The sequence below is a fragment of the Seriola lalandi genome, unplaced genomic scaffold (genome assembly GCF_002814215.2).
Source record: "Seriola lalandi dorsalis isolate HSWRI2012SDOR001 ecotype SW California unplaced genomic scaffold, Sedor1 jcf7180002054270, whole genome shotgun sequence".
Lineage (NCBI taxonomy): Eukaryota > Metazoa > Chordata > Actinopteri > Carangiformes > Carangidae > Seriola > Seriola lalandi.
This window is the reverse complement of record NW_019524823.1, coordinates 47,032-74,422: the sequence shown is the minus strand read 5'-3', so window position 1 is coordinate 74,422 and position 27,391 is coordinate 47,032. Positions and strand designations below refer to the sequence as shown.

The 27,391-nt window shown below is 39.5% G+C and overlaps 2 protein-coding genes across 3 annotated transcripts; both read left to right on the top strand.

Moving 5' to 3' along the window:
• The first annotated feature begins 3,603 nt into the window (after positions 1-3,603).
• On the top strand, positions 3,604-7,698 carry slc35c1 (solute carrier family 35 member C1). 2 transcript variants are annotated; one of them, XM_023405280.2, is made up of 3 exons: positions 3,604-3,710; positions 4,429-4,940; positions 6,065-7,698. In XM_023405280.2, the coding sequence occupies exons 2-3, from the start codon at positions 4,460-4,462 to the stop codon at positions 6,643-6,645; spliced, it is 1,062 nt and encodes a 353-aa protein (XP_023261048.1). In that variant the 5' UTR covers positions 3,604-3,710; positions 4,429-4,459; the 3' UTR covers positions 6,646-7,698. The 2 variants fall into 2 exon arrangements, with proteins under 2 accessions (XP_023261048.1, XP_023261047.1); XM_023405279.2 differs by lacking the exon at positions 3,604-3,710 and having other exon boundaries at positions 4,294-4,940.
• Positions 7,699-10,348: 2,650 nt separating this feature from the next.
• pamr1a (peptidase domain containing associated with muscle regeneration 1a) lies at positions 10,349-20,746 on the top strand. Its single transcript, XM_023405282.2, has 11 exons — positions 10,349-10,712; positions 11,661-11,831; positions 12,017-12,142; positions 13,618-13,732; positions 14,528-14,745; positions 16,228-16,425; positions 16,547-16,741; positions 17,164-17,230; positions 17,852-18,111; positions 18,684-19,012; positions 19,442-20,746. The coding sequence occupies exons 1-11, from the start codon at positions 10,607-10,609 to the stop codon at positions 20,012-20,014; spliced, it is 2,358 nt and encodes a 785-aa protein (XP_023261050.1). The 5' UTR covers positions 10,349-10,606; the 3' UTR covers positions 20,015-20,746.
• The last annotated feature ends 6,645 nt before the right edge of the window (positions 20,747-27,391 follow it).

Here is a 27,391-nt window from a genome sequence, read left to right as displayed (position 1 = left end):
CTCTTTTTAGATGTGTCGGCACACCGGACTGCGCCAATTATCAAGGCAGGGCGCTTCTTCTGCCTTTTTAGTATTGTTGCAAAAAACAAAGCCTGCCTCAGTGCTTTCAATCAAATCTTTATTGACAAAAATTGACGTTTTTACATGTACGTTGTGAGCACTCCGGTCGCGGCTGATCGCACCTTACAGTGTGAGCATATAAATCGTGAGCTTTGGCTTTACATCGCAGACGGTTTACTCGTGCAGTGTGAGTTGGAATTAAACAACACGATTTCTAAAATCGTGCAGTATATGCCCAGCTTAAGCAGGCCTCTCCCTGCAGGAACCTGATGGGTGGAGTTTGGTCGTCAGGAGGATTCAGCTCACCTGGACTGGCTGCACTTTATAAGCTGGTGGCAGTTAGCCAGTCTCTCTTGCCCCTGGTTTCCACTCTGTTTGGTTTTGTTGTATTTTGTTTGTCTTTAGACTGCTTTCTTTTTTAGTTCTATGAAATAAACTTGTTTTTAGCTAAAACTCGTGTGTGTGTGTGTGTGTGTGTGTGTGTGTGTGTGTGTGTGTGTGTGTGTGAGATCTTCCCTCCTTTGTCCAGCCTTGAGCCAGGTTGTGATAAATTAGGTGGTTCATCTGGGATAAAGTAGTTTAGTAAGATGAAGCTTAGTCTTTGTGGTAATTTGACTCACTTTGGTTTGTATTGTGTTACCTCCTGTGGCAATGGGGGTTTGCCAATTAGAATTTAGGCATTTGGTACTTTGGTATAGTTTCATCTGGGGGTTAGGGTTAATAATCTGGGAAGTATCACATATGATTGAAGTGTTTTTTTTGGGGTTTTTTTTCTTTTGGGGGGAGAGCATTATTCTAGTTGTTTTTGTCTCTGTTTTGGTTAAAGTTTGGTATGTGTTACTCCATTGTGCAGCTTGGTTACTGGAGTTTTTCCCCATTAGGTTTTAGTGCAGTCTAATCTACTGAAGCGGCAGTGAAGTGTGCCTGCACGTCTTGCATTGCTCATCATGTCTTCCAGACCTTTCTGGCGATAAACAACATCTACTGTATTGGCCTTCTCTCTACAGAGCGTTGTGATAGACATAAGCCATTCCTTCTGCTGTGACACTACAGTAAAATGCAATGAAGAGGTATTTAGATCAGGGCTTTTTTGTCATTTGGATTATCAAGTGGCCATCATCCTTCACAAATGTTTGTTGAATGAGGCCCTTGACATTTAACAGAAGGGTTGACAGAGAAGTCTGTAAATTATACCCCTGATGCCTACATCTACTATTCAGTATATGTGTGTTGGTATTTCACTTACTGTTCAGTAGCAAAAGCTTTATACTCAATCTACAGCATTAAAAGGTATTTAAAAAATGCATTCTCTTATAAAGGTGCTCTTTGCTTCTGTGATGGAAACAACATTATATGTATAATATATATGCAACACTGGTTAAACATAATACAAAAAAGTCATAACTCTTTAAATCATCAATCACAGATTAGTGTTTCACAATTAATGCTCATTATTTGGAAGAATTAACTGGAGGTATCAAAGATCACTTCCTGTGGTAAAAGGCAAAAGGTGCCATCTTGAGGGTATATGGAAAAATTACCACACAATGGGAAAAGCTTCATAGAGAGTCCCATTATTATGACAGCCTTGTTGTACAATACAATATATATATATATATATATATATATATAAAACATCTGACAAAGTTGTATATAATAATATGCAGCTATGCCAAAGCAATTTCCCTGAACAATTTCTAAAGACTTGGCAAAGTTAAAGGAAGTCACACAACATGAAAAATAAGAGTTTTAGAAATGTTTAATATTCAGTGTAAAGTACAGTTCTCTCTCTTTTGACAATACAATTTAAGCATGAGATAGGTGTAGGGCTTCAGAGGAAAAGCATATTATGATATTGATATTTTCGTAATTTTTCATTCTAATTGCAATTTTTGAGATCCAGAATTAAGCACAAGCCTCTGGTGTCTGTGGTCTGTAAAATAACATATAACATAAGTATCCGTGAAACCTGTGCTGGATTTCATCCAATGTTGGTATTCTGCTCATTTTTATTTTATTTTCATTTTGAGATAACAACTGCTTTTCTTTCCTGTACACCTTCTGACATGAGTATCGCACTGAAATGTTGGGTGGAGATCTACTAATGGACAGAGCTTCGGCATTTCCATCATCTAAGATACCACCTGCAGCATCTTCCCTCAATTTCTGTGCTTGCTAATAAAGTGTGGAAATCTCTCCAGCTGGCGGAGGTCAGGGAGGCAAACTGTCTGGTGAATAGTAAACTCGGCTCCAGCACAGCATTTCTCCACTTCCAAGCCTGAGCAAAAGGGAATCTAATGAGGGGTCAGACACCTCCTGATGGATGTGTTGTACAGTCTGAGTTAGGCTGCACAAATACTGCCTCTGTTCTTGCAGGAAGACGGGAGTTTTGTGTGCACTGTATATTCAAGGAAGTTTGAAGAGATCCAAGGAATGGTATTATAGACAAAGGTTTAGATTTAAGTAGCCACATTTTGACCATATTGTAGATGATCAAGGGTTACTGTTCTGAGGCAAGTGAAAAGTCCAACCCAGTAGTCTAAATGAGAAAAGACTGATTTATGAATTAAGATGTTTTGGGTTGTTTGTTCTTTGTGTACTGTTTCACTCTATATATTGCTTCTTTTTACTATTAAATAAAAAACCTAATCCTACTAATCATGACTATGCAACTACATAATGTGTTTGCACAAGTCATGTGTCAGTCTGACTTGATAATCTGCAGCCTGCCATGTAATCAACATTCATGATTATTTTCTGCCACCTGCTGTCTTGAGGCTGTAGTGCAGCAGTAATGTATCAGAACCATAAATGCCTGCTGCTGCCTATGTCCAATAGTGGGAAAAATGACAGTACATAGTGAAAACAATGAGAAATCGGTTTTAATAATTATTATCATTGTTGTTTTTGGTGGTTGTTGTTGTTATTTAAAATAGGATACATATAGTTTTTACTTTTTTAGTTGGATACTAACACCGGTTTTTGAGAGAGGGAGATTGGTGACTTGGAGATTTATTTTTAATTAAATAAATTGAAACTTGGATTATGCCTTATTTATGTGCTACGTTTTTTTTTTCAAAGAAATGTATATCCAGGGGTTATATGTATATGGCTTCATGGTTATTGCAGGCATTTAATACTGAACTGTAAATGTATCAGCAAATACAGTGGAGGTCTTGACTAAAATAACTTTTACAAACAAAATAAAGTTACAGACTACATTGGTTTTAATTCTGAAAACCATCCTGAGTGTTCCTGTAAAATTGGCATGACAACCACACTTAAAGGCTTCAAGCAGTGATTCCCATTGTAAAACCTCATAAAGAAGCTGTCGTAATTCTTGTTGTCAGTTCTTTATCGATTCTCCTGTTGTTTTGATGTAAGTAAAGGCATTACTCTTTGCTCTTTACTTTTCTTCGACTGTGAGTTTTAAAAAGAGTTTCTGGATTTTTCTGATCAGGTGTACATATCTATCCTGGGCAGTGTCTTCTGGCAAGGCAGGGCAAAGGTGTCTATCAGGAAATTCTGGTCATGCAAAACCCAACTGTGCCGTTCCCTCTTGGGAGTGGTAGAAACATTAAAAAGATACTTCCTCATTGACTAGCTCTCCATGCTAGACTCAAATACAGAGCGATCTCGGACAAATTAAGGTATGAAAACCTTTTCCTTTTTTTTTACATACAATACATCATATACCCAATCAAAAAAAATGTGGGCTAATAAACCTTTTGGCAGGTGAGTTAACATTAAAATCGAAAGGCTTAGTTACCAGATGAAAGGATAAATGCAACATATAAACTGTAGCGCAAAATGTAGCTACTTCAAGCTGAAACAAATAAATACATTAACTAGTTTGAATAATGAAAGCTCCTAAGTTTGTTTGGGGTTTTTTTTTTTTTTTTTTTTGAAAGAATGGTAATGGTCACCGACTCACATTTATTCAAGGACTCTGTCTCTTTAAATAAAATAAAAAATGTTTCACTCCAGGAAGTAGTCACGCTCTAGGAGACTTCTGGTTTGGGCGCCTGCCTTCAAAATAAATGTTTGAATGTTTGTGTTGTCGGAGAAATAGACAATTAGCAGCAACAACTTGAACAACTGTTCCCATTGAATATATTCCAAAAGTGAGGGATTTAATTTTTCTGTGAAATGACTGTATTCCTTAAAATCGGGCATAGATTTGTGGAGAAGGCGCTTTTATTCTGAAGAAATCAGACCGGAAAACTTTTTGTTGTAGCCGCTGGCCCAACACAACAGTCATGTTTGCAACGTATAGTTAGCAACGCTACGCTGTAGCTACATTTTTAGCTGCTGTAAATGATTCACTTTTTACCCAGGTTGTTCTTCTTTCTCTATAATCATGAACAGGACGCACCTGAAGCGGTTCACTATCTTGAGGATGGCTCTGTCCGGCTCGGAAACGATGGACCAGGACGAACAAGGAGAGACTTTCTTATTCCGGGCTTGCAGAATAGCGGCTGTGGTTGCACTGTACTGGTTTATTTCAATAACAATGGTGTTCCTTAATAATTATCTGCTGGACAACCGAGACTTGGACGCGCCACTGTTCGTCACTTTTTATCAGTGCGTGGTGACGGTTGGTCTGTGCTGGGTCATGCAGCTGCTGTCCAAGTTGTGCCCGGGGCTCATCGACTTCCCGTCGGTCAGATTCGACTTGAAGACGTCACGGGAGGTCCTGCCGCTGTCCATTGTGTTCATCGGCATGATCACCTTCAACAACCTGTGCCTGAAATACGTCGGAGTGGCTTTTTACACTATCGGCCGTTCACTCAGCACAGTTTTCAATGTGCTGCTGTCGTATGTCATCCTGAAACAAACCACATCTTACCAAGCCTTACTGTGCTGTGGGATCATACTTGGTAGGCCAACCTTCTTCTTTCCTGAATAGAGACAGTTAACGCAGTATTTTTCTCGATTAGATAAATAATAAATGATTTGTCAACCTTTGCACGTGATTAATAGTCTTGATGAATGCAGCACAAAGTACGTTACAATAAAGGAATTGCATGCACCAGGTGCATCACATGAAAGGACATAAAACGAGTAGAAAAACATCAAAATCATTCATATAAAATGAGAAGGAAATGATTAGGAAAGACAAACCAAAATCCATTAACTGTTTGTAAAATGTTGTGGAAATTATTCATTATGTGTGAATAATACTGCATAAAAGTGTCTGATGTATACATTATATTAAACATTTCAATTTTAATAGCATTCAACTTAATAGTTGATATGTACAATACCAGTCAAACGTTTGGACACAATGGAAAAGTGTATCCAAACTTTTTACTGGTACTGTATGTTTAGGGCTGAAAAATGAATTGAAATCTTATTGAAATCGCAATTTGGCCAAATGACACATTGAATATCACAGGAGCTGCAAATTATTTTTGATATAGGTAAAATGTGTCACAACAGAACATAAATTAAGCGTTGTGATGCTACAGAGATGCCACCGGTTGCAAATCATATTCTCTAAAATATTAAATAAACAAAATTAAATATTAAAATTACCATTCCCACGTAATTGTCTCGTATCACAATCACCAAAATATGATGTTTCTTTATTTTGCAGATCGTTCAGCAATTAGTGCTGAAAAGATCTGTCACCGAATAACATTATTTAGTCATTTATCAAGCAGACATCGCAAACTTTCATTAGTTTCTGCTGTTATGTTTTATTTCATTGTAAATACCCAATTTGTGATGATATATATCCAATGTAATGTTTTTTGTTTTTTCAGGATAGAACAGTCGTCTCTGGGAATGTGTGAATTTTGACTTTTCACTATTTTCTGACACAAACTTGTCATTTAATTCACTTTGTAGTACTAATTTTAATCACAATTTCAGTTCTTGTCTATAAAGTGTATAAGTCCAAGAAATATAAGTTATTCACTTAAATGACTTTTTAAAAAGAAATATTGGTAAGAAAACTGTCCTGTGATGTCACAGACCTGTATGTTTCCTTGTTTCTCAGGTGGATTCTGGCTTGGCGTGGACCAGGAAGGCATGGCGGGGTCCCTGTCCTGGTCAGGCGTCTTTTTCGGGGTACTTGCCAGCGCTTGTGTTTCTCTCAATGCCATCTTCACCAAGAAGGTGATGCCAGCAGTGGACGGAAACATCTGGAAACTGTCCTATTACAACAACATTAATGCCTGCGTCCTCTTCCTGCCGCTCATTGTCGTGTTTGGAGAGGTGGGTCGCATCGCCAGCTTCAGCCGCTTCACTGACCTCGGGTTTTGGGGTATGATGACACTCGGAGGAGTGTTTGGTTTCGCCATCGGTTACGTCACAGGTCTCCAGATCAAGTACACTAGTCCTCTCACACACAACGTCTCAGGGACGGCAAAGGCCTGCGCGCAGACTGTTATTGCAGTGGTGTACAACTCCTCCAGTAAAAGCCTGCTGTGGTGGACCAGTAACATGATGGTTCTCGGCGGCTCGTCAGCCTACACTTGGGTTAAAAGTCTAGAAATGAAGAAGACTCCCCTCAAAGACTCTCAGGACTCGGCCAAGGAAAAACTGCTTTCAGGGGAGAAAAGCGGTTTGGGAGTATAGCCATTGTGCAGCGTAACAATAGGCTAAGAAACCTGTAGCCTTTAACCATGTGGTGTGAGAAGTAGCGGTTTTAGTAGTACATGCACGGAATCAGTGATTTGGGTTGGGTTTAATAGTCTTGTGGGTTTTATACAGTTTGACTTGAGGTATGAAGGCATTTGTATGTATATATATTTAAAGCTTCATATTCATTTGAGGCATTTTTAAAATTATTTTTAAATTATATTACAGAGAAATATAATAATGTGTCTTTTATGCTCTAGTCTACAGATGAAGGAATAAAGGAAGTTTTTATTCACAGGGAGGGAAGAAGCATTTACTCAGTTTGAGGGTTATTGGCATCATGGCATCAAAAGCTTATATTTAGCTTTTCTATATCTATTGTTTAATTCTGATCATGATATTTTTCTTAGAAGGGGTGTCGGACATGCAAATTGCTGCCATTTTTTTATGAAATGTCACGATCGCGAAGGGGAACAGACAGTGGGACCAACGTAGGCTTTAACCTCCAAAGAAAACACTTCCTCAGCATTTTGAACTGTTGTGCATCATTTGCTACAGCACACTATGTTTCTGAGCTGAGTAAAACTCTGCAAACATAGGCGTTGGTGACTATTGTGTTTCTTTGCAGAGGTGTCAGCTGTGGGATCATGTGTGAACATTAAACAGCTCTCTGAAGTCTAATGTTTGATATGAAGGCAGACGAACAAACAATGTGAACGTGGTTAATAGAATTATGACCGTCATTATTCAGAGCACAGAGGAAGGTGAATATTCTCAGACCTGCTGAAATAAATACAAGCTGTATCAACCAAATGAATAGACGACACAGATAAAGGTTACTGAATGTAGATCACCCGATCATCAGGTCACCAGTAGCACCAGGAGCAAAGTAAATAGTTGAGAATGGTTTTGAATAATGTATCTACCGAGAAACTGCAATTATTAGTCTTTAAAAAATAAGAAATATCATTGCCCCTTGATATGTTTGAAACTGAATTACACTGAGGAGTTTTACTTTTTACGACAAAATAAATTTTATGATAAAACCCATTTCTCTCTGTGTCTCTACTCAGTCATTTTGATTTTCTTCTCAAATTTTATTTTAATTTCTCCCTTCGTTGAACTGTTTATAGAAATAAAATAAAAATGCACCATGTGCTTATTATTTTTGTCCCAACTTTGAATTGCTTGCTTTGGGCAAACTAACTGTTGATGAGATGCAACAACAGACGGGATTTTTCTACATATTTACATTTGAGGATTAACAATTTAATTTCTTTCTTTTTTTTCATTTTAATTTTCAGCTCGTGCTAAATTCTAGCTGGTCGTTGTAGCCTGCCGGGTTTGGAGTAATTCAGTTGTCTGCTGGCAAAGGCAATCAAAGCTTACTTCATGGAACTGCTGCAAAGCTTAATCCGTCTTCATTCGTTCTACGTCTGGGGTCTCGTTTGAGGTGATATGTTTCAGTGAGAGGGCCCCTGGATGTGTCTCTATTGTCTTGAGTTGGGGAAGGTCAGTGGATGTGGGAGCAGGGTTGGATGAGAGCCTCTGGCCTCCAAATGGAATATTCCTCTGAGCAACTGGGGGGCTAAAAATAACCCGACAGAGCACCATGGGTAATTACATGAACCAAAAAACACTGGTCTCTGATGTCGAGAACTCATTTCAACAGTGAGTTTGGACCTGTGACACAAATGAGAGTTTTATAACTGTGTCATAGTGTGGAATACGTAATCCCCACCCCCACCCCACCGCACCCTTCATCTTTCCCTCTCATGTCTGGTTGGGTCAGGTTCAACATGAGAGAAGGAAGCAAAATCTTCAGCAGTGATTGACGGTTCAAAGGCTGCGAGCATCAAAAGTAGTCACTCATGTTTCTTTATACATGTCAGCTCAAAGTGGTGGTCAAAATGTGGTTGGCACTGTGTCGATGGGAGACTTAATTACCACTGGGGTGTTTTCAGTTATGAATCATGACGACTGTTTTTTTTGCTGTCTGTAGAAACATATTCCCACCATGCAATATATTTAACCCCTTACACTGTTTTATACAGTTTAATACCCATAGCCTCATGATGAAATGCACCTTAAACCTGCATTCATTGATTTTTTTTTTTCTTTTTGAACACTTGAGGGCAGCAAAGATGACCCTGACCTAATATCGCCTCACAAATTCGATATGGCAAACATGGTAGCAAACTGATTTATACGGAGCAGCGTTAGGATTCATTTGGAGTGGTATTTTTGGCCAATATTCACTCTCCTTCTAGCTCTGTTTTTGACTCCACCAACTCCTCCGTCTGTCACTTGGTGATGGGCAGAAAGGAAACTACGAGTCTTTCACTGAAAATATGAAAATCACCCTGATGAGATCAATGAGATTGAACCAAAAGAGGGAAGTTGCAAGCTATAAATAAAAATATTGAGCTGAATGACAGTAATAAGCTGTGTGGAGCTGGGGTGGGGGGTTACTACAAGTGATCTCTTTCAGAGTTCACCAGTGCATTACTGTAGGTTTTTATCCAAGACTACAACCACACATTCTAGCATGGTGGTAAAGTGAAAAAGGTTCTTCAGATCACTAGGTCCGGGGTACCCCAGGGGTCCTTGATTGGGTTCCTGGGGGTCTCCAGCAAAAAAGGGGAATCATTTTATTTTCACTATCATTCCATCCTTAATTAACACAATGACAGAACATGTGACTATTTTGGTCGTAGGTTTCAAACACTTTCTGTGATAAAACATCTAAAAGCAAACATTATTTGGGGGACCCAGGGACAAAATCTTATCAAATGGGGGTCCGCAATCTAATTTGTGTCAGTTTAGGGATGATAAGAGTTCTTCTGTACCTGTCTAACATGTTTTGGGCTGAAATCAGGGTAAAAAGTAATTTATGTTGACTTGTGAACTTGAAAGTGTGGGGCTCTACAAAAAATATATATATATGTGTGCATAATGACAATATGAAACCATGACTTGAAAAAGAAAGGGGGAAATTTGCTGTGAACTTTTTCACAGTAATTAAGATGCCAAAAATCTCAGTCAAAGTGATTGTATCAGGTATCACAAAAAGTAAAATAAAAAAATAAACAACAGTCTTTAAAACAGCAAACAACAGTTAAAGTCACGTAGCTTTATCGCTCTCAATCTGTCAGCTCACAACCTGCTGTAATGGAGAAGATGAGAACAGATATCAAAACACGGAAACTCCTAGGTAACAGCTTAGGTAATGGAAAAGCAGCCTTGGTCATGAAATGGGCTGTGTCGATCCTATCAGCCTCATTGCTCCTGGCAAATCTGCGTAGACTGACATCATAAACATTTCATAGGGTTATTAGAGGTAACATCTGTTATCTGTCATGTCTGGCCTGACAGCTGGTGTATGATGAGGCATCAGTGAACAATTTTGGCTTGATGCATGTGCAGATATGTATTTTTTAAGTATTTGAAAAAATAAAAATAAAGATTTTGAATATCTAACTTGCAGCTTTGGAGAAATTCACTTGTTTTCTTTCCTTGAAACCTCTTTCAGCAAACTGACAGATGGAGTTTTTTTTTTTTTTCTGGACATCACTGTTTTCCTCATTAGGATGTCTTTATTTCCCCCAAATGCACTTTCCACTTTCTTTGCCAGCAAGTATTTTCCCCCTGTTACTATTCAGCGTGCAGCAGCACTTATTCTGAACTCACACCAGGAGCAGAGCAGCAGGAACTAGTTGCAGTCCTACCATCGATTTGAGCTATACAATCTCAAAGCAAATACAACATTTCACAAATGAAAAAGCATCATGGAAGGAATGGGTTAAGGATCTCTGTCCATTATGCTGAGATGGGTGAATTCATCATCCATAGTTACGTCATATTTTGAGCAGAGAGAAACATCTGTAGATAACACTGAGCTAGCGCGACCTTCTTGGGACTTCTTTAGAGGTTTATTGCTGTGAGTTTGGCAGCCAACATGTTCACTTTCCTCTCGTGGAAAGTACCCGTGCCCACTCTCCTGGACCCCAAGCTCTGCTACCTCCTCTTAAATCTCTGTTTTCGTGTAACAGCTTGGCCACATGGTGAGTAAAGTTGCAGTTTAGATTGAATGTTGTTTTTGTTGTACACAATATTGGATGGTCTTTATATCATGTGGCTTCCCTTTTTGTGAAAATGCTGCTAATTTTTTAAACAAAAAATAAGGCTGGTGACTTTATTGCTGACTAAATCTGGAGTTATTTCATGAGAGTGAGTCACTTGTTCTGCTAGGACTGGTCTCAATTCATGCTACTATGCAACTTCTCCTGCTGTAGCCTGTATACAGCCTCTCCCTTCCCAATTAATGCAGATATTGGACATATTAGTGAGGGTTCAAAGTCTGGGAGGCTTTTACATTTCATTTAGCACAGAAATCCATAGTTATTGATGGGTAGAATTAATCGTGTGATGATGACAATTGGCTTCTGAGATTCATCCTGAGTCCACTTTGCACCATTCACTGTTTGAGAGAACAATACAAAATGCTCAATAATATATCTGCTATTCAAAAAAGGGTTTTTGGAAGAAAATAACTTCTTTAGTGGGATTTGGGGACATATTTGAACTGGTCTCTGTATCCCAAGCTGCTCAACATGGCCCATCATTGTGGGTCAAGGTAAGATTTTATCCACAAACAGAATGCAGTCCAGCTTGAGCCTGAAAGCCTCATCTGCCACAAAATCACCTGCCAAGAAAAATTTCACACCTCAGCAATTTGTTCAGTCATCGTGAAATGTTGTACCTGTGTTGTACAGGGAAGTCTGATCTGGATCATCAGATTACAGGAAAATATGCTATAGGGATGAATTTGAGTAGCTGCCCTCTATAACCACACGTAGAAGCATATGAGTTTTTTTTTTTTTATAGAGATAAATATCTTTGTGCAATTCTTCACCTGTAAGTCATTACATTTTATTTTGACCACCAAAAATGAAAGTATCAGAAGGCGGTTATTGAGTTTGATCCAAGGGTCTCTTGTTCTGGCTCCACAGTTCCGACAGGGGACAACTGCCCGAGCTCCGAGTGGAGCGTCATGTGTCGTCCATGTTGCGAGTACCACCTGATCCAGTGTCGGTGTCCCTCAAAAGGGTCGATGGTAGGTTACACTGTACCCTGCTGCCGCAATGCTCTGGATCAGTGTGACCCCTGCATCATTCACCCAGGTACACTCTCATTGTCGCTTATATACAAATTGTTTTATCAGGAATAGTCTAGGAGATGCTTACTGTTCACATCAATGTTCAGTATAAGCCACATCACTAAGGTGTTATATTAGTCACTGACTGAGAGTTATAAATGGACTTAAAATTGTTAATCTCAACCTCTTTCTGCCTTTTGTCCTTGCGAGGCTGCAGTCTGTTTGAAAACTGTAAGAGCTGCCACAATGGAACATGGAAAGCCAATGACGATTTCTTCGTCAATGGAAAGTATTGTACAGAGTGCCGCCAAGGCTGGAGTGGAGGCGATTGTAAAAGTGAGTCAAACTGCTGTAATGCAGTATTGCCGTAAGGCCTTATCTTGCCACAGAATAGACCGAATATTCTGAATAGTCATTGCTGACGAGAGAATGCATGAATCACGTGGTGCATACAGTTCGGTAATGCAAAGCACTCCACCAAGCCCAAGTGAAGATGATGTGCTCTTTTATATCATAAATACAGCTCTTTGGCTGAATGCTTTTCTTTGTAGATTACATTTACCAGTATAGTGTTATCTGGCTAGTCACCATATAAAATGATAAGTTTATAGAGTCATATGTGAGGCCTAAGGTAAATGCAACCATTGACAACTAAGTCATTCCAGAATGACGGACAGAGCTGTTTCAGACTGGCATATGTTGTAGTACAGCTTTACAATCGTTGCTCATATTTGCAGCATTTGTGAACATTGAAATGTGCTTTGGTTTATTGCAAGTTAAGAAGAAATATAGTAATCCATCACTTGAGTTTAAATCTCTTTAATATCTATGAAGAAATACACAAATATACATGTTCATTTTGGGGGCTGTAATCATTATCAGTTTTCTGGTCCACAGTTTTCAGACTGCCACATCCACATTTGTAATACACGATAAGGTCACTTGGTGGCGACAACGCTTTTTTATTTGGTTTCAGCTAAGCTACAGCTGCAACTATAGACAACTGCCAGTTTCTACTTGAAGCATCTATTCTAAAAATACAAAAATTTTGAAAAGGATCCATGTTTTTTAATTTTCTTTAATTATCAATATAATACAGCAGCAGCTCCAAACCATTTAAATCAAATGTGTGCTGGTAAAGCTAATGGTGACATAATGCTATTATTAGAAGAAAGCAAACAGGTTTACCTTGTTGCCACTCCTTTTATTCACTCTCATGGTATTTTTCCGTTCTTTATTTTTTCATGGCCCAGGGCAGAGTACCACTTTGAGGCCATTCTATTGTGTACGGCAAGTCCGACACAATCAAAAGAGGAGCGACTGTGCCACTTGTGTTGTCCTGTACAACCTGTTCAGAGAGTGCGACAGACAAACTGACAAAGTACAGGCTGTGTGATTTCACTAATGCTTTGCTAAAGAAACTATTTTTTGTGAATTCTGAAATATTCCAAAGGCCCTAAACCTTTAACCATTAAATCCCAATTCAAACCTTCATTTCAACCCTCAGTGGACTGACAGAAAGCAATTTGGAGCATTTGCTGTGTCTTGTTTAGCTTTTTTTACTCCTCTGAAAAACACACGTTCCAGCTTGAATGCCAGCATGATGTTAATAATCATGGTTTTTGTAGTGGCTGGTTGGATCCCGTCATCTCATCATTTTTTGGATATTATCTGCCCTCTTACACAGCGTGTCACATTGCTGGTGCTGCTTTCCACAATGAAAATGCTGGGTTCCACTGTGATAAACAAATATTTGACGGTTATGTGAATTCACTAAATGAAAGTAATTACAGTTCTCTTGTGGGAAATAGCATGCGGAGGCGTCATCCAGCGGGCTCAGGGTCACATAGCCCTGGAGAGTTACCCAACAAATGCCCGATGCGAATGGACAGTGCACGTGCAGAAGGGCAGCAGCATCGAGCTCAGGTAGGTCACTTTTCCAGGGCTCTAATGCAAAGTCAAGTCCTTTACAAAGAGAGATAAGAAAAAAAATCATAATATCGCCATATGACTTTGTCTGAAAAGTCCAACACGTTATTGATAATAAGGATTGCTGAGCCCCAAGTGATAAACTGGTAAGACAAGCAGTCTAGAGATTTGACTGTCTGTGTTTGGATTAATGAAAAGCCTAGAGCTCAGAATACTTCAGGGTTAGCACTGACATAGGCTCAAGTCAGGGCAAATATTACCATAGTACACAAACAGCAAATTTGGAAGTTGTACATCAAATTATTTCACTGATTATCTTCTCTTTTCTACTTGTTAGTGAAATGTTTTTATGTTTTGAGTGCAACAAAACGTCCAAAAAAAATACACAGTGTCAGTCTCACAAAACCATGTTAACAAAACTAGTGAGTCATTAATGAGTAACTTCTGGGAATACCCTCCAACGTGGACTAACATGGACAAGGCCAGTGATGGTTTTATTCCGTTAACTAACTCAGTAATCCTGCTGAGACAGGCTAAGCAAAATTATGTGTTTTTTGTTTTTATGTGCTTGGAACTACTTTTCCTCAGTGAGCAACTCTATGGGGGACAAACTCATTATCAGTCTGTCAAATGATGTTGAGGTCAAAGCACAGCAGCCAGACAGCCCTGCATTAGCCAACATAATTGGACTTATTGTTTACACAATTCAGCACTTGGAAGACTGTTTTTCAGTGTTACACATTGGGTTGAAATAAATCTGTGAAACATCACTTCTCCATGGTTATGCTGCAGGTTCTCACTGCTCAGTTTGGAGTCTGACCATAACTGTCGTTATGACTACGTTGAGGTGCGAGACGGCGACGATCTGAGCTCCCCTGTGATTGGCCGGTTTTGTGGGGATCAGCTGCCTCCTCCAGTAAAAAGCTCTGGGAATTTCTTGCACATCCTTTTCACCTCAGATGGCTACAACAACTTTGATGGATTTGTTATTACTTTTCAGGAGAGTTCAGGCAGGTATAATCGTTCTTAGTGATGTGAATGTAACACAGATACAGTATGGACATGGGATTGACAACGTTTATAGCAGTATTTCTGTATTATATTGCATTGGTGTTCCTCTCATTTTGTCCTCACTCTATAGTAGATTTGGCTGATTCACTGTATGAAGTTGGCTTCCTCTGTAGACACGACATACACAGAATAACAATGTCTGATATATTCTTATTCATGATATACTGTAGGTATCTACTTCAGATATCATGAATACATGATACGGATGATACTCCTGTTTCCATGCGTTTTGCTTCTGAACATTTTTCTTTCATTTCTGTGTGTATATATGTGTTTGTGTGTGTGTATGTGTGTGAGTGCGCGTGTGCAGCCTCCTACACAGAGCAGTGATGTGAATCGGGCATTCATGGACACAGATTTATCATACTGCTCCTCTGTATTTGCTTTCTTTGAAGCAAATCATGCGTCTTGCGTTGCAGTCTTTTTTTTTCTAATGGACCTTCACTCTTGCAAACTAACCTCCCCATATCACAGTGTTACATAGTCCACGAGTGGATGTTAAGGCATATTCCAGTAATACTTCAGTAAATATTAAATCAATAAGTCAAAAAAGAGCAGAGTTTTCAGCATGTAATGAATTCTGGGAGAAAAAAAGACCCTGTGAAAAAAGATAATATGACAACAGACCAAACTAAACGATAGTTTTTAGAGAGGCTAGAGTAAAAGAGATCCATTTCTTTCCTTTTACTTTCTCGTTTTATTTCATAAGGTTGATATAATTGATAGACTCTCCACTTCAAAACTCATAATTTGTGGGGTTCCTCAGGGCAGTATCCTGGGGCCATTATTATTTTTATTACATACATTAATTTAAAAGCAGTCTGCTTCCCCCCCGTATTTTCAAAGTTTTAGAAAAAGAAAAAGAAAAAAATGATCACTGGTTGGTTTCACTTCACAATTATAAAGGGATTGCCATACACATGCAGCAAGAGGTAACCGAAGTAAAGTTATTCCTTTTAGGGGAAAAATACTAATATTTATTTACTGCAGAGGTTTTTTTCAACAAGCCAAACTCAAAATATCAATATGTAAAAATGAACCTCCTAGGACCTGGCGTCCACATATGTCACCTCACATTTTGGGTTCTCTAGACCACAATAATAACTTTTTCTCAACAAGGGCCTGGTGACCACATATGAGGATATTATATTGCCACTCAGTAATCGAAATTTAAAACTAATGTCCTCATATGTGGATATCATTTTTCTCAGGTCCCAATCAGCCTAAATAGCAAAGAGAAATTAAAAATGCACGCCATGCAAGAGTTCGGGTCTTAGGAGGTTAAAGGATTTTCAAACTTTATCATCATTTTAGTACGACTGATGTGAATTAATTTAATAGCAATTGTGAATCTTTATTCAGTTTTATTAGCTGCTGATTCCGTTTAGGTTTGTCTTTCATTTATTAAAATTTCTCCACAGTTTCAGCCAGTAGGAATCCAGTGTGTGCACCTCCAGAGGAACTGGCCAATGGATATTTGCTACCTGTATATGGCCTCAAGGACGAGGTTGTGACTGTAAACTATCGGTGCCATCCACCTTTCACTCTCACCGGCTCCCAGCAGAGGACCTGTCAAACTAATGGCATGTGGAGTGGCACAGCTCCCACATGTGTGAAAGGTACCTTTTCACCAGGTCGTTTCTGGTCTTCATTTCTCATGTTTATACAGTACAAAAGCCACATAATGCATTTGTTGGGGGAATTTTCTCTCGCTCCTCTCTCACAAATGTACTCATATAGGCCAAACAAGCAGAGTCCAGTGTGCCCCTCCACCCAAATTGTCGAATGGCTACCACAGACCTGCTCTTGACACAGCAACGGGCGCAGAGACGGTTGAGTTCTTCTGTAAAAACTCCTACATTTTGACTGGAAACCACCTGAGTGCCTGCCTCTCTAATGGATCCTGGAGTAGCAGGCCACCAAAGTGTGTGAAAGGTAGTTGTTTTCAAAAACACATTAGGGCTGCAAACAAACTGTTATACACACACAAACACACAGAAAGTAGCCTGTTGTTCCACTTCATTACTATGTGACGACAGCACAAAATGTAAGTCCGATTATTTGTTTATATGACACAAGTCCTGGCGTGTGAACAAAAGCACAGTTTAGCAGTTAGAGCTCTATGATAAGTGCATAGTCAACAAGGCCATTTTTAAAGATGGATAGTTGTGAATTTTTCTTAATGAAGAATACGTTTGCCCCTGATTATTTTATGCTTAGAATTGTTCTTGTTTACTCTGAATAACTTACCCTGCTTATCACAATTACTCATGTTACGGAAACAGCTGTTCAACAATGGAAGCCCTGAAAGTGATTCTCATGCACTAACAGTCACATGTTTGATTTGCCTCTTACAGCTTGTCGAGAACCCAAAGTGTCTGAACTTGTGCGACAAAGCGTTGTGAGGCCACATCTATTATCAAGGTATCCTTTATGACTCACATCATTTTAGCCAATTTAAAACCGCTATGTCTAGGTGTTTTGTTGTGAAAACTGGTGCAGATTATGTGATTATGTGTAATCTCAGTGTGTGTACTGCAGATTTCTGGTGCCACCAAACAGTTTAGTAGTACAAATCATACAGGTGAGTGTAGAAGCAATGCATATCCCTAAATGTGTCTCAGAAACGGAGAACATGTCAAACTGGTGTAATTATAATAGATTTTACCATTTTAATGTCCAACAATATTAAAGTTACCATCTCTGATTTTATAATACAATCCATCAACTGCCACCAAATCAACAAATACAGTATTTTCAAATGAAATGTTATTGGGCAGAAAAAAAATCAGACAATGCAACTTTAATAGAGCCTGGAGGCTCATTATTAACCCTGGAAATAGTCATTTGAAAAACACATTTTACACAAGGGAGTTTGCTCTGTCTTTTGTTTTGTCCGACTACTTTTAATTATGCATGGCTAACGTTTGAAATGATTAATCTTGTTCTAGACGTTAATGTCACATTGGTGACAGTATTTCCACATGAAGCGAGTTAAGTGCAGATAAGGAGCCACTAAGACAAACTGCATTTTTTTCCCCCCAGAGAGAGTCCAAACCAGAGACGGCTCTCATCGAGGTACGGCATGCATGATTTGTTGTCAGCTGGCTTTATTCCACTGGACAGACAGTCCAGTGCAGGAACAGATGACGCAGCTTTGGACGAGTTTCCTCGTGGTTTTCACTCGGTCTACACGAGCATCAAATACAAGTGTGCGTCACCTCTCTACCACCACACAGGAAGCCCCCGACGCACCTGTCTGAAGACCGGCAGGTGGAGTGGGCGTCATGTTTCCTGCTCGCCAGGTGAGAGCAGCAGCAGTTTAGACCCAGCTTGTTAAGTGAAACCTGAGTTACTTTCAAAGAGGAAAAAAACAGCAAATTTTCTCCTTTAATATGACGCTTAAATTTAACTTTACATGAGGGTGTGTTAATTGTTGTAATTTACAACATTGAAAGAGATTTTACCGCTGTAAAATTCTACTGTTTCCATGGACACTGTTGATTTTCTGCCATTAGCGCTTGTGATAGGCCTGTTGTTTTGATGGGAACTTCACCACGGTGATCTTTGGTTGCTAAGGTCTTTTGTACAATAATTTAACTGACTTTAAGCCATTCCTGAAGTTTAAGACTAAGATGAGAACAAAAGCTTTAATACTTAAGTCAAAATTTTTTTTTAAACAGATTTTCCAGATGTCAGTATTCCTTTAAACACCCTACACACAGATTGTGTTTCAGAACTTTTTCCTTGTTTCCTTGTTATTTATCTGAACAATTATTAAACACAATTGTGCACATTTGCCAGTATGTTATGAAATGACTGAGTTGAAATTCTGAATTTTTGGCACTCTCTCTCTCCTCTTGTTCCCTTCCTACAGTTTGTGGCAAATTTGCCACTTTCAGTGTTCACAACCTCTCAGACACTCAGTGGCCGTGGCATGCAGCCATCTATATCCGCTCACCTCCTGATCACACTGCCAGCGGCTCCCACAGGTCCCGTGGAATGAGCGTGTCCGAGCAGCGGGAGGTGTCGGAAGAATCTTCGTTCTGGTACCTGACCTGCAGCGGGGCTCTGCTCACCCAGCGTAGCGTCCTGGTGGCAGCTCAGTGTGTGGTAGGCAAGGACAAGCAGCAGCCCCTTCACCCGGCACATGTGAAGGTTGTCATAGGAATGCAGAACCAGCCGAGAAGCCAGCGCCACCTCAGGGTACAACACAGTCATTAGTTTCAATGTGTAAGGTCCTGATTGCCAGTTGAAAAAGTCATTTAAATCACATTTATTTCACCTTTAAACCAGAAACCTAAACATTTTTTGACCTGCAAATTACCAAAAGCATTATAATTATGGTTAAACCTTTATTTTTTTTGGTCATAAAGAAGAAAAAAGTCTCCCATGACTGCAACATTTACCAGTCTTAAGCTAGGAATCCTCATTACATAAATATAAGCTTGTGGATAGGTTTTTGTTTGTAAATGATTCATGTGTGCACTTAAAGCCTTACTGCGATACAACTATATTTGTTTTGGATAAGAAATATTTGTGCATCTTGCCGCATATTATCTGATCTCAATATATTATATATTCCAAAATAACTTCCAATTTTTACCAATTTTTTCTCCCTTTCCTCCTCAACAGGTTTCAGATATTTTAGTGCATCCAAACTTTTACGTTGCTCCAGACTCCAACGTGGCTGTGCTCAAGCTAAAGGACAAGGCCAAGATCAGTGAGCGCGTGTTGCCAGTGTGTCTACCCAGAATGCAAGGAGGAGAGGTGACAGTGCAGGAGGCTTACACCACGAGGTGGATTTTACCAAACAATCAGAGGCACCTGGGCCGCTACACCGCTTCCAGCCAGAGCAAACTTGTTGAGCTGAGTGATGTTACTCAATGCGAAAGAGAGTTTGCACAAGGAGGAACACATACCACAGAGATCAGTGACAATGCACTGTGTGTCATTAGGAAGCCGTCCAGTCCTGAGAGCCCCTGTCCTAGTGTTATTCCAGGCCTCACAGCCGTGCCAGCTGGGTTTTCATCCACAAGTGGTGTGTTGTCTGGTCACGAGGAGACTCAGGGAGCCTCCGGCACAGGCTGGCAGCTGCTTGGTTTAGAGAGTTTCAGCTATGAGGAAAAGAACTGCCACCTACAGACTTACACGGTTCAGACACGAATAAGCAGCTTTCGAGACTGGATAGGGGAAAACATGAAATAGATTGTTCTTTTTTCTCAACATCTTACTCAAAGATCATTTTCAGTGGCTGTTTAATAGTGGTTTATCTCCAGTCTCATAAATCTCATATTTGGTGTGAATGGCAGATAAAGAGGACACAGTGTCGTGCTTCCTGTCTGTGTTAATATCATGTGAGGTGTGAGGACTGTTTACCTGCCACTCCTCTTGTGTCTCTTGTGTGTGCATGTTATTGTTCTGTATTTGGGTCATCACCACTTCAAACTAATCAATGTGAGCCGGTTAAGATGCACACCCACGTTCTCATGATGTCGACATGTTACCTTATTTTTCTGTGAAATATTGTTCACAATAAAAAAAAAAAAACATTGTAGATAAAGTAGATGAATGCTATTTTAACTCTTGGTCCTTGTTACTGTACTTTTGTAATTTGAAAATGAAGAAATATAATGTCATATCATTTAGTATAAAATTAAGATACAATCAAAAGCTGGTTTCAAATCTAAAAAGTATTTAAGAGCTGAGTCGCTGTCTCCATTCTGCTGACCTGTCCTTGGGTGTTGAATCCCTGCCAGCTCCAGCCCTCTGACCTCTGACTATCCTGCAGATAAAAACTTTCCAAGAAGGATAAATTATTATCTGCACATAGCAAGGCGCATGCATACGTTTATTCTCTTCTAAGTTGATATTAGAACTTTTATTATTCCATGTGTAGGCACTGTTTCAATTTCCAAATAAAAAAATATGCATATTTTAGTCATCTTTTAAAAAGCAGTACCATGCAAACAGCCCACCATTTAGAGTTCAGCGAGAGCTCATTTGCCTTATTTGCATGCATTTCCAAGCTGTGCGTGTGAGCACGTGCGTGGCAGGGACACCGTGTACGGACTGCATGCTCAGCTGTCGCAGTAAATATGTGCAGTACCTGTGTGTCTGCTGCATGTTTGCATGTGAGCTTATGCGTTCGTGAGTTTCTCTGCAGACTGTCCAACATGTGCTGTCATTGAGAAACACACTGAGAGGATTTGCTAAACTTAGCTCTTACTCCTGAGACGCAGACACCCTCTGTGCTTCTCCGCGGCTTTGTGCAGGACACCTTTTAAGCCCAGCCAATTAAACAGTGAGTAGTTCAGTGTTCACTCTCTGCAACCTGCAAAGTGAATAGAGAGAATAATGCAAATGATGACTGACAATGCACAATTCACTGCATTCTTCATTTATAAACAAAATGTCTTATCAAATACAGATGTCAAGACTAGGAAATGCATCAAACTGACTCCAATAGATTCTAAAACCAAAGAGAGAAACCTCCATACCAGTAAACAAACACAGTGTAAATACAAATGCATTTAAAACATTGTAAACTTTATGCATTCATGGTTACTTCATTGCCTTGTGCCTTAATGTTTTGTACTTGCAGAGGTCGCCATCTTACTTGCATGATGTCCTGCTGCTAAAAAAAAAGGGGTGAAACTCTACTAATCTATTACTCTTTAACTGAGAGAACACCCTGCCCACACCTGAGAGGAGGCACTGACCTCTCATCTCAAATCCCCACCTCCCTGTCTGTGCATCAGTGTGCACACTGTGCATGTGCAGGGTGGTTTTAGGTTGCAAGTGGGAGGTGCAAGGACGTCTACACCTTAGAGTAGGAGAGGAGGAGGAACCTGCTGCAATACCTGTATGATTCCACTCTGCAAATTATTAACTCTGCTGCTTTAATTTTATGCACGCTTGAAGGAAATTAACATTTTTTCCAATCAGGAAAGTCAATTTAAAGAAGACAAGACTTCCGCAGGTGAGCATCTTCTTTTATTTAAGGATGCTAGAGGTAGATAAGTAGACTGTCCTTTCCTTACAAGAACATCTGTGCATGTGTATAACTGGCAAACAGGTAATATAAGTCATTTCAAATTTAAAAGAAAACTATTCTGCCAGCTGTGATTTCCCCTCAGTGTGACCCAGTCTTCATCCTCTTTGTCATTGCATGTGGATGATCCTCAGAGTGGCTGCTATAGGTTAGACACATACAGTGCTGTGACCCACTTCTAATCATACCTGGATGTAATGGGTGCTGCTTTGCTTGGTTGTATTCCCACTCCTGCTCGTGAGTGAGTGAGTGAGAGAGAAGAGAGAAAGTGAGAGAGAGTGCGTGTCAACTCAGGATACTGGTTAAAGTACTCAAAGTCTTGACACATGCTGTGTTGGTCCTTCGCCGTGCACCAGCCCCTAAAATGATAGAAACAACATCTGTTAGTGGATTAAAAGATTAATGACTTTATATCTCAGGACAGGAACAAGTCAACTCGTGCATTTTATGGAAGTGACAGTTTCTTAAAGCAATGCAAAACTCGCTGTCCTTGGGCCACGTGTGCATCATTAGAGATACGGCGCTCCGTGTGAGATTCGCTCCCACCAACTCTCCCCAACTCCAGACAAGATGAAGTTCAAAAGAATAGCCAGAGGGATTACACGGTGAATCCCAAGTAAAATTAACTAGATGGGTTGCACATCAGACAGTTTCTTTTTTTTATGCTTCTTGTTAGGGAACATGACTACAGAAATCATCACATCTTCTTTTGACATAAATAAAACAATGCATTTTGCACATTTAAAAACGCGGAGTGTAAAGTGAACTCTTGGACTCTTCTTCATCTCTTCTGATGTTTTTTATTTTATTTTTTTTTTTTATATTTTTTTGCACACACTTACTCCCCTGAAATAATCAAAGCAGAAAGAATAATCAGCTTTCCATTAATCATAATGTGCAACTTGCAAATAAAAATTTTAAAAAGATTCTTTTTTTTTTTTTACCTTGACAGTTCTTTAATCAACTGAACAAATCTCTTGTATGCTTAAAATCAAGGTTATTCATAGACACACTGAATAGAGATTACATGATGAAGTGGCTGATTACCAAATTAAATCTTCTTATTTTCACTAAGTAGAAAATGTTCAAGACTTTCACAAAAAACAGAAAGTGGTCGAGTAGAAATATTTCTGAAGAAATATTATTCACTGCTGCATCAAAGAAACTTTCAAGTGTCTAATCAGCAGGCCTAACTGGAAGCCCCACGGAGAAATAATCCAGGTTCAATCACTAAAATGACACGTTGAAGCGGTTCCTTTCACTCGTTCCGATACAGTATTTGTACATGATCATCATGTCTTATTGCCTCAGATCAAAAAAAAATACTTCAAAAAAACATGTTAACAATTCAGAATTGCAGAGATAAGTGGAGATACACCCAGCGCCACAGAAAAATCTATGAAATCCTTTCAAATCAAATTCAGGAAGTTCAGGAATAATCTATGTAAAAAGCCTCAAAAAAGTTTTATTAATATCTTGATATTATTTTTGGCTTTTGAACTGAAAACATGACTGTACACCGTTAAGATTCACAAGCTGTATCCTTCAGCTTCATCAAAAATGATGATGAAATATTCTCCTGTGTAACTGAATGAATTGCATCATGAATGATTGTCAGAGTTTCGTTTTAGCAGTTTCTACACGTCAACATCTCCTTTCAACACCTCGACACATTTCATCTGTAGGTCAAACTCTGCCCTCGTTAACTGTCTAATTACTCTGCAATGACTTATTATATCCCACTGATGCAAAACGGTGTCTGTCTCTTCAGCTTCGGAATATATTTACAGCTCACATCATCTGTGATATTTGTTATGGGGGGGGGGGTCTACAGACTGAAAACAAAGAAAGACATGGCTTTGATCCAGAAACATTATTCCTTGGAAGGGTCAATTGTAGTGTAGATTTAAATCAGCGACTTCTCTCCAGGTTTTTGCAGATATAAAAAGGGCTTTTTCACTTATTTAAAATCACACCTCTTTCCATTTGCCGATTCACGGCCTCAGGCGTGAGGCAAATTATTAACCTCTATATGTGCAATTACTCTCAGTGTGAGAGGAAGCGTCGAAAGGTGAAAGACACTGAGACGCACCTTGACACATGTCAAGCTGCAATTTAAGTTTAGCTTCTTTTTAACGGACTTTAACCCTCAAGTCACTGTACAGTAAAGAGATTTCATTCTGTATGTATCATGCAGGCCCTCACATTCTTGCAGGGAAAGATCCTTCATATCTTCGATCTGCCTGTTTTCTCACGTCCCTTGTAGTTTTATAATTATGGATGACAACTTAAAGGAAAAACCTGAATAAATAAGTGGAAAAACAGGATGACAATACCGTGATAATAGTCACTGGATCTCACCCACCTATGGCCACCTATGGGAGGAATATCCTGGTGCTCATCCCTTCAGTAGAGAAGAGAATATGACGACTTGTTTAGTTTAGATTAACACCAAGACCAGAGACAGCAGGAAGCAGCCAGCCTCGCTCTGTCAAATGTGCCTTGTAACAAAGTTTATACTTGTTATTTCTTACTTGTTGAGCTTGTTTAACCAGTGTAGCAACAGACAATGAGACACCAGGGTTTTCAGGCAGGTAGCTCAGCACTGGAGCTATTTATTGACCATCAAGCGCTGGGCCTGGTGACAGCATGCAGCATCTCAGAGGACCTGTCCTCATTGTGAAGTTCCTACCTTTACAAACTTTATAAAAAACACTACAATATGTGAACAAGACACCGGAGCTGTTGAAAGGTGTATTTTTCTGGCAGCTGGTTCTCACTGCTTCAAGCTAAGCTAAGCTAAGCTAGGCTAAACCCGTTCTGGACCGAGCTTTTGATTGCACAGATATTGAAACAGATAATAACCTTCTCACCTAACGCCCAATAAGAAAGCGAATCAGCATATCATCCTAGCTGCATAATGTAGCTTCAGCGTGTCTTACTCTTGTGCGAGGAAGGACAAGAAGACTTTTGTGAAATGAATCTGAGTGGAAACGGCATTTCCTCCTCAATTTCATCCTCAAGTGGAGAGCATGATGGCAGAGCAAATCAAGAGCGGCTTATCCGATCTGAAATGTTTTAATTGTCCATCTCCTGCATAAGTAAGTGCAGTTAACTCTCATAATCAGGAGCTGGTGCTGCATGAGTTCAGATCCAGCTCAAATCCTGCTCTTACAAGACAGATGTCATTAAAATCATCAGTGGATCAGCCGTGCACCATAATTTCAGCCCATGCCTCTATGATGCTAAACAGGTTTTAGCTAGTGACAGCACTCACTGTGTAAAGTCTGCCCTGATGTGTGTGCATCCACTGTGTTGCATGTACATTTCACTATTTATATTCTTAATCACCTTTTTCATTACAGTCTGATCTATAAGAATGAGCCAACTGCCAAAAAACGGTTCTGGATTTTCCTCCCCAAAAGCTACTTCACATTTTGACTGAGATTATTTCCTCTAATAGAAGCAGAAGTGTTGGTATTTAGTTGAAATTCTGTGTTCACCTCAGTGTTTGTTTACCTTTGTCGCTGACTTGCATCAATCGATACAAATCTTTGCAGAAAAGTGAGAACCAACATTTTTGCAGATCTTAATTTATTGACTGACGGATCATTGTAGCACAGAAGGAAAGCCATTCAAACACTCCTTGCTCTTCCTTGAACCGCAGAAAAGCCGAACACAGACTTGATGTATGCTCAAGATTATTGTCCTGCAGGAAATCCTCCTTCACACAGCTCTGAGCCTTTGGATAAATTATAGTTGATTCTAATTTGGCACAGGCAAAACACAGCGCTAACTTCCCGTGTAAAGTTGATATGCTGTACTTCTGGGAGTCGTCTTCATCTTATTACTCTTTATATCGAACTTGGAGGTCAGATAGTCGCTACCCGACTTCCATCAGTGACAAACAAAGCAAAATTATAAAAGAAGAAAGTTTTAAAAATGCCAACAACACCATGAAAAACACAGGAAAGCTGCAAAAAGAGGAACCTTAATCAAAAGCAGACAAAAAGATCAGATCTTAGAGCAATTTCAATGTACAGCAAGTGATGAAAGACACATTCCTCAGCCCTGTCAGATCAAGCAATTTCATAATAAAAAGACTAATAGCTTGGAATATAACCACTTGATTTGTCTAACCTCGACGGCCAAAGCCTCATATAAAGTTAAGAACCAGGACTGTGGATTTCATCCCTCATTGCTTGTATTGAAATCACAACAGGGGATCTCTCCGGTCCTATAGTTTGGACAGTTAGAACCAAAAACCCTTTTGATCATTAAGATACACTTGAAAAATTTTGAATCGACTCTTTAATAAAACTGTAACTGAGAAACTGCGTCCCTGAAAATAAACCTCAGAGAGACTCAGCAGAAGGAAGGGAAAAGGAGAACATTAAACTCCCAACAGATCTATGAAAGAGCCGTTGTACTTTAAGGTTCTATTGGTTTTTTTTTTTAGGTGTTTTATTTTGTGTTTCACTGCGTTTTTATTTTGTCTTTTTTAATTGATTTCAAAGTTTTTATCTGCCAGAAATTCAATTCAAAATAATTCAAAAACAACGACAGCTGATTCAAGTCTTTATATGTATATATATATATATATAATACAGTATATCATACGTCCTGTTTTGTCCCAACCAATGGGACAAATTGCTGACATTCATGTTGTCAGCGGTCTTATGTGTTTGTCTTTTAGTGCGTGGATGTAGGTTGATATGAGGTCAAGGAGAAAGGTTTAAGCTGTGGTCTACAACAATTAAAAGGCTTTACTTGTTGTCTTCTTATTAAGTCCGTTAGGCTGCGAACAGCCGGGAACAAAGGTCAGTTGGACACACTCACTGACTTTCCATCATTTGGGGGGGGGGGGTCTGCCTGCCTCATAATATGCGCGCTCACCATGTGTCTGGTATCAAGGATTATACTGACCCCGGTTTCACCTCTCAATGATTAATGAGAGCTACTTATAGCACACATCAAGTCTTAACTTCCAAACAGTCCTCTTGGCATTTAGACTGACCGGGACAGATTCTTTTCTTACTTGTAATTTAAACATTTAGTCAGATTCTTGTCACCGTATTTGCGATACTCATGAGTGGGATTTGGGATGTTTGGGACTTTGTGCTCCATCGAGCATGACGACAATCTCACACAGTGAAATTGTGTAACTGTTAAACTAGTATTTTACCTGATTAAAAAAAACAAGGTGATCCATTATCAGTATCACCCGTGCACATGAAGGATGAGACCTTGGTTTTTGTGATTTGTGGAAAAGATGTTCCAGGATATCACAGCTGTAGACTTGTTCTCCGAGTGTGTCTGATCCATCTCGGTGTGTATGTGTGCTGGATTAGGGTGGCTCAGGACAGATTAGTTAATTATAGACACCTGCTGTCTAAGCGTGGTGTGTGTTGTCAGGTGTTGCAGCATGAGGTTGGCTTGGTGCTGAGGGTAGAAAAGGCGGAGCAAGGTGTGGAGATGCATGGACAAAAGCCTTGCCATGTGCTCTTAGATTGGCTCTCTTCTCCCCGTTG